The 8,336-nt window shown below is 41.8% G+C and overlaps 1 protein-coding gene across 2 annotated transcripts in view; it reads right to left on the reverse strand.

Annotated features, from left to right (window-relative positions):
- Window positions 1–8,083, reverse strand: part of AFAP1 (actin filament associated protein 1) — a 97,443-nt gene extending 89,360 nt beyond the window's left edge. For both annotated transcript variants that reach the window (XM_069495851.1, XM_069495850.1), the window contains exons 1-2: window positions 7,957–8,083; window positions 5,099–5,196 (exon numbers count right to left, since the gene is read on the reverse strand). In XM_069495851.1, coding sequence (XP_069351952.1) covers window positions 5,099–5,196; window positions 7,957–8,083 — 225 coding nt within the window. The remainder of the gene's footprint in view (window positions 1–5,098; window positions 5,197–7,956) is intronic.
- Window positions 8,084–8,336: the final 253 nt, after the last annotated feature.

The following is an 8,336-nucleotide window of genomic DNA, read 5'->3' on the forward strand; positions in this document are numbered from 1 at the left end:
AGACCAGCCTGGGCAATATAGCAAGACCTTATCTCTACAAAAAATTTTTTTAATTGGCTGGGCATGGTGGCATGTGCCTGTAGTCCCAGCTACTTAAGAGGCTGAGGCAGGAGGATCACTTGAACCCAATTGTTGGAGGTTGCAGTGAGCTATGATGACCCCACTAACCCATCTCTAACTGAGATGACAGAGTTAGACCCTGTCTCAAAAACAAATAAACAAAAAATAATGTAATCATGTGTACAGATTATGCAGAAAAGACAAGCAGAATCCCATGAGTAGCCCCACACTCAAAGAATGTAACCCTTGGCCTTGTACCAAAAACACAAGAGTTTTATAGCAGGTAACAGCATGGCTTGGATGTCAAGGGAAACGTTCTCTTGATACTCATACACGAGGCACCAGGAAGGAGAAATTACCCACTGACCAAACTGTTACTCAAAAGTTATTTGTTTAAACTTAAAATATTTAAAGTGTATGTATACCTCTTTTTTAAATTTCTCCCTTACCCAACATTTCTGATTGACCAACTACTAGTTCTGATTACACCAGCAGGAGGGCTTCTCGGTTTTGCCACGGCCAGTTTGCAGCCAAAGGTGGGAGCAGAGCCTAGGCCAGGGAAGAGTGAGAGGCAAAGAGAGAAGAAAGGAGAAAAGGAGAATGAATGAATTAACGAGCAAGAACCTGTATCTGCAGAAAAATACATAGAAATGGACAGATGATTCAATGGTTGAAAACAGGAGAAAACATTGACCGGGCATGAGCACTCTCCGTCTGAAACTGGCATCCATGGATATTCACTCCTTCTGGCTGGCACACCTGGGACGTGTAGTTTAGTCCATACCAGCTGGGATGGTGCTTTAGAAGCACTAGAGAAGAGTCCATGAAATTTGTATATCCACGGTAACCCTTCTGAAATTGTCCATATTAAAATAATGTAGAGCCTTAAGGTATAAATAGTAATCAAGGTCTGATTTTTATAAAAGTGTAGATATAGCCAGAAGTTAACCAGCCATTGTTCCTAACTTCCTTACTGCTGTGACTGGTTACTGCTTAATGGCACTATCCTCCCTGACAGCTGCAAGATTGTGACTTCCCCACTACTTCTCTAGATAACACTTGCTATTTGAAAGCCTAAAGACCGGTGCTCCGATAGATAACATTGCTATTGTAAAGCCCCAGACTTGTGATTCTATAGATAACACTGCTGTTGTAAAGCTTAAGACTGGTCTTTAAGGTATTTTTCAGACTCTGTCTTACAGGGGACCCACTGACGCCAACCAGACCTATGGACAGGCATGGGAACAAATCCAACAGCCTTGAGACCCCCCACCCAGGAAATCTCCCAACTGAGAAGATCATTTCTGCATCCCAATCCTATGAGTTCATCCCCCACCAGTCAGCAGGCCCAATTCCCTAGCCCTTTGTTTCCCAAACCACCTTAAAAAGCTTAGCCCCCAAATTCTCAGGGAGATGGATTTGAGAAATTACTCCCATCTCCTTGCTTGGCACCTTGCAAAGTACAACTCTTTCTCTGCTGCAACACCTGCTTTCTCAGTGTATCAGGTTCCCCTTAAGCAGCAGGTAATGAACCTGGTGGGCTGGGACTCTTCTGGATGCTCCTAGTTGTCCATACTTTGCCCTCAATCTCAAAACACCTTTCCTAATATGAAATGTGATGATGTAATACAAGACACAGCATATTAAGACATATTACAGGAGAGCCACATAGGTTTAAGACAAGCTTAGACCCACCTGAGTCAGAGCTTCAAGCATGTCCATCCCCCAGACAGTGAGTACTGTACCCAGCAGGTGTGTATATAACCACCCCTTCCTCCCCCCTCCCATCTGCCCAACAGCCAGTGAGTTATTACTATATGTGCACTTAAGTGTTGATCAGTTAATACCAATTTGATGGTGGGTACATGTGGTGCTTGTTTTTCCATTCTTGTGATACTTAGTAGAATAGGTACCAACTCTATCCAGGATAATTCAAGAGCTGCTATATCATCATTGTTTTTTGTGGCTGAGTAGAATTCCATGGTATACATGTACCACATTTTATTAATCCACTCTTGTACTGATGGGCACTTGGGTTGTTTCCACATCTTTGCAATTGTGAACTGTGCTGCTATAAACATTCTAGTGCAGATGGCTTTTTTATAGAATGTCTTTTGTTCTTTTGGTTAGATGCCCAGTAATGGGATTGCTGGATCAAATGGTAGTTCTACTTGTATCTCTTTGAGGTGTCTCCATATTGCTTTCCACAGAGGTTGTACTAGTTTGCAGTCCCACCAGCAGTGTATGAGTGTTCCTATCTCTCCGCATCCATGCCAACATTTATTGTTTGGGACTTTTTTATAAGGGCCATTCTCACTGAAGGTAAGTGATATCTCATTGTGGTTTTGATGTGCATTTCCCTGATGATTAGAGGTGTTGAGCATTTTTTCATATGTTTCTTGGCCATTAGTCTATTATGTAACCTAAACATTTGTACCCCCGTAATATGCTGAAATAAAAAAAAAAAAAGAAGTACACTTCTAAAAACAAAGCAAAACAAAAGAAAAAAATTATCTTAGAAATGGAAAAACAAATATCACATGTTCTCACTAATAAGTGGGAGCTAAACAGTGGGTGCACATAGTCACAAAGTGGTGTAAAAGACACTGGAAACTGAGAAGGTGGAGGGTGGAGGATGAGGGATAAAATCTTACCTATTTGGCACAATGTACACTATTCTGGCGATGGGCACACTGAAAGCCCTAACTTCAGCAGTATACAATGTATCCATGTAAGAAGAACACTTGTATCCCCTAATATTTTGATATAAAAATTATTAAAAAAATAAATAAATAAAAATAAATAAAGAAAAGACAAGCTTAGAAAGATAAACAAAAATAAACCAAAACATGAAGAGCAGAAAATTAATGAAATACTGATTTCATATCTAGTTCTTCATCTTTCAGATAAACATTATACTAATGAATAGGATTGATATTGTTGAATTATATACTTTTGGACTCTTACTTTCATACCATATCTAAAAACAGCAAGTACGACCATGAAAAAAGTAAAAACCTAATCAAACCATATGTTTCTACAACAAACAGGATGAGAGTTAAAAAAAGAAAATGAATAAAAAGAAGTTTATAAAGAAAGACAACTAAGTCATACATATCTTTTAAAAAATATAAAGTTATATATTCCATATGCTCTCAACTGTGAAAAGATTAAATGCAGAGAACAGAAATACAATGCAAGGTACAGATATGAGCCACATATGAAATTTAAATTTTTCCAGTAGCCACAGAAAGTGATTAAATTGATTTTATTAATATATCTTCCACTCAATATATACAAAATATAACTCAACATGTTATCAACGTAATTATTAATGAGATATTTTACATCCTTTTTCTCATACTGTCCTCCAAATCCAGTGTGCATTTTGCACTTACACCACATCTCAATTGGACCTAGCCAAGCTGCAAGAGTCCGACAGCCGCTGGGGGCTGTGGCCCCCGCACTGGAGCCACAGGCAGAGAACAGACCAGAAGCAAAGATGCCAAATGGGAACACAGGCTCTCCCGGGAAGAAGAAAATATAGATGACTTTTATCTACTTCTTTAGTTTCTTTTTTCTTGTTTTTTCATATTTTCTACAACGATCTTGCTAGAAATGCAGCATCGAAGGCCCCATCCAGACCTAGTGAACCACTTTGACAAGATACCTGGGTGATTCACCGGGAAATCAAAGTCTAAGAAGTAGTAACAGCTTGCACGGGACTTAAATCTATACAAGGCATGTATTCTAAGCATTTGAGATATATTAACTCTTTTGATCTTTACAATAATCCTCAGGCACCAAGAAGTCACACTAACCTCCCCACAACACGCAAGTCAGAGGCAGAGCGGGAGTGGGAGGCAGGCAGCCTGGCTCTGAGGCTGCACCTGCATCCCTCAGCCGCCCCCGGCTCAGTGAACAGGCTTCAGTCCTCATAGTCTCCCCCCGTCTGTGAGTCATACTTGCATCCGTGCTGCTGCCACACCTCTGAACTAGTATTGCTGAGAAAGGGACAGATTTGAAATCAAAGACAAAGTTACAGTCTCTGCCTTTCCTACTTAAATGATCTTGAGCAAACCACACATCTTCACTGAGCCTCAATTTCCTTTTCTGGGAAACAGGTATACACACTCTTCACATGATAAGAAGTGTTTTAGGGGTTGAGACCAAGTTGTGCGGATTAAATGAAACTGTAAGTGAAAAAATACCAAGCATGATCTGTGATATGTAGTAGGAACCCACTAAGTGCTAATGTCCCTCTGTCCCCTGCTACAACAATAATTACTCAGCACCTACTAGACATTAGGGGCTGCGCTAGGACCCAAGAGGTACACAAGGCCCTGCCTTCCCACAACTCAGATCCTGGCAGACAGATAATTAGATGATTCACACTGAAAACAAACACAGAGAACTGCTAAGTAACTGATTTTGTCCTAACTCTGAATAAAAGTCTAATTTCCCTGAGTAAACAAGTTAGAAAACAGCAAATGCAATAAAAGCTGAAGGGTACATGAAAAATTGCATAAGTATCTCCAGATTGAACAAAATGACAAAAAAAAAAAAAACACTTCAATTTGAATGCATAATATCAAATAAAATACACATTTCTGGAATAGGTACATATTTTTCTCTCTTGGAAAAAAAATAGTTATTTAACCCCAGAGGAAGCATCACAATGAATATTAAAGTTTTAGAATAAGGTATTCAAATTCAGTGTTAGCTCAGAAAGAAGGTTGAGTTCTCAGGCTTTACCAACATTGTTATGCCTGCTAAATCCTCTGGTTTTGTTTTCTTTTTTTCTTAATCTGTCCTAAGAACAGATTTCTATGGGCCTGTGGCTCCAGCAGTTTGCATGGAAATACCAGCTTCCTAAGTTGGGGAAAGCTATTCTTAGGGTTTACCAGTTAGCTATAACCGGCAGCTTCGCAGCCCTGGAAACATACCCAAAGGACTGCGAGCAAGTGAGGCATCTGCCCCATCGTGTGCCCCAGGGCTCACCAGTGCCCCAGCGATTGCGGAGGCGGCCTCAACTCACCAGCCAGGGCTGCGGGATCTCCGGCAGAGGCATCTGAGGAGGGGCCGGCAGGCTGCCGGTGGTTTCTTGCTTCTGAGCATGATCTTTCACTTCAAAACCTGTAAGTATTAACGAAAACCACAGACTTGGATGAGGATGAGGAAGATGAGGATGACAGTACTAGGAACCATCATTATCTGAGCCCCTTGTCGAATATTTTTGAAAATATTTATTTTCTCTAATTCTTTATGATAATCTGCAAGGTAGGTATTATTATTCTCCATTTTACAGGCTAAGAATCTATGGCCCAAATTTAAAAAAAAGAGTAAGGAACAGACTGAAACATTAACAGGTGGAAGCGATGGAGCTGGCCCCAGAGCCTACATTCTCCCCAACGCCCCGCTGCCTCTCAAAGGCAAGTTGCTCCACCTGAACTTCTACTCAGGACTGTACTCACCCGTGCACTAATGGGGCAGACATGTTCCTGGGAATCAAGAGATTTCTATTAAGTTCTCTCTTAAAGGTAGCTACTGTGATAAACATACTTTATGGATGACATGACTGATACAAGCTTTCACCCCTCAAAGCACTGGTGTTAGAGTCAGGAAGACAGATACATACACAACTAACTGTTAGAAAACGTGGCGAGCACTATGTCAGCAAAGGCAGAGTAGAGGAAGGAACAAGTCTCAACGTGGGCACAGCACTGTTTATATACCAGAGCTCACTTGGAAAGACTTGTAAAAATAATCACTTAACAATGATCACCTGTAATGGGTCAAGCATAGCATGACGCTAGAGGCCAGGAATGTAAATACGAAAAAACCTAGTGCCTGACCTCCAGGGGCTGCAATGGAGACGAGAATTTTGGCAAACAATTAAAAAAGAAAAGGAGGGGAAAAAAGAACAAAGGAAAACTCTACTAGTACAAAAAAAAAAAAAAAAAAAAATCAGTGGATGGGTTTAAAGCAAATTCAAGAGCTGAAGAAAAAAATCCGTGAATTGGTAAATATCAGAAGCTACATCCAGAAGGAAGCACAGAGATACAAGGGCTCAAGCTCGCCAGGCAGAGGAACAGAGGATGGGAAATTGGGGAAAGAAAACAGCACTACCAGGCACAGGGCCAAGCACTGTGTGTGCCCAGACCAGGAGTCTGCAACAGCTGACAGAAGGCGAGAGGACGCCTGTATAGATGGTGGGACCACTCGCTCAGAAAAGAAAGTGCCTCCTACCTAGAGGAGATGAGGTTACAAAGTAACACAACCTCTACTAATGAAAGAAGCACAAAGAATAACAGCCGATCTGCTTAATAAAAGCAATTATAAAAAATAATGGTTGATAGCTCTTGAGTGGTACTATGAGTCAGGCACTGTTTTGAAATATTTTATCTCATTCAACCCTCATACCCTACCAGGTAGATGCTACTTAATACTTTTTTACAGATCAAGTGTGAAAAGATTAAAGAACTAGGGCAAGGTCACACATTTGGTAACTGGCAGAGCCAGGAGGCAAAGCCAGTTAGACTCAAGAATCCACACAACACACATCCACATATTAATATTATAAAGGGCCTTGTAGGGCAGGCTAAGGAGCCTAGATTTTGACCCTAGGCAAAGGAAGTAACAAAATTACAAACATGAACATTTGATATTGACCCCAAAATACAGTCCTCAACCTGCTTTCTTTCCCAAGTGACTGGTCTCACCATCTACCCAGGGATCCACCACTATTCAATCTGCCACCAAACCCTTCGACCCATCTTCCAGACGGACCAGATGAGCTCTCCAGAATGCAAACATAACTGTGTCATACTGTGGCTTCATTTACTAGAAACCAATGAATTTTACAATTTAAATGGGTGATGTGTATGGTCTGTGAATTCTCTCTCAATAAAGATGTTTAAAAGAAAAATCTCTACACCTCATCCAGCTATCTCCTGCAGAGCCTCCAAGATGCTGCTATCACAACCTCCAAGAATTGCCTCTCAGCCTGCACCACTCTCAGCTCTCACCACCCTGGTTTGGACTCTGCCCATGAGCACTCACTCCCATGACCCTTGACACTCTCGCTATTCCGCTTTTCTGTCTTACCCACCGAGCATGAAAGAGTTAACAGAGCAGGCCCGAGGCCGCCATGTGCACAGTGGCCTGCTTGCAAGTCTGGCCATTGGCTGGCATCTGGGAACTGGGACTTCAGAAGCCCCCCCGCTGCTCCCCAATTGGTAAGGTTGGTTTACTTTTTCTGTACTGTTTGTACGAACAATGTGGTTCCTGCTGAACACCTGCTTTTCTGGCAGTCTGGAATTCTGGCACGTGCTAGGCAGAGGGTGCCTATAGGACCAGCCCCAAGTAGAAGCCTCAGCGACTGAGTTTCTGATGAGCTTCCCTGACAGAAATGTCACACATATGGGGCTGCATTTTTGTTGCTGAGAATGGCGCGTGCTCCCTGTTACCCTCACAGGAGGGAGAGAGCGTAAGGAAGCCCACACACGGGCTCTTGCAGACTCTGCCTGGATCTCTTCCCTCCCGGTCAGCAGTCAGGCCTGTATCCTCACTACCGCTGTAATGTATCCTGGGCACGAATGACTGCAGCAATGTGCCGAGTTCTCTGAGTCCTTCTAGTTAATCTCCGGATGTTGGGGTGCTCGTGGGGACCCCAACACACTCACAATTCTATTAGCTTCTTAAAGGCTTTACCTTCCTTAGAGGCTAACACAGTATCTGGCACAAGCCTAGGCCCTCAGTGAAAACTTGATGAATAAATAAGTTCCTAAGTTAAAGAACAAATGAAAATGTTTTAGAAAGATGGTAGAATTAAAGATGGTGTGGGGGCCAAAAGAGGCTGGAAGAAGAATGACCAGATGTTTGAATGAGACTCACCTTTGGAGGACTGTATCCTCAGCAGAATGTTGGTTATTACTGCCTTTTTCTCCCTGACAGTTGAGGTTAGATATTCATGGTCCAGGAGTTCAAGAAAGAGGCGAAGTTCAACTATTAATTCTTCCATTGCTGAAAACAAAGGACAGAGGAAGGGCATTATTAGGCCCATTGATTTGCAAATGTCACAAGACCAATGCTAAGTTTTGCTCAAGGTATTTCATTTTTAGCTTGATTGCTGAATATAGTATCTAAGATAAAAAAAAAATGTTTGCTGAGACCAGGTCAATTAAAAGATGTACATATAATCTTCCTAACAAATGCACTCCTCCTTCACTTTTGCTTTGTGGCAGCAAAATTCAACTGGGAGAACCTCCAAAGCC

Source organism: Eulemur rufifrons, chromosome 20, assembly GCF_041146395.1.
Source record: "Eulemur rufifrons isolate Redbay chromosome 20, OSU_ERuf_1, whole genome shotgun sequence".
Lineage (NCBI taxonomy): Eukaryota > Metazoa > Chordata > Mammalia > Primates > Lemuridae > Eulemur > Eulemur rufifrons.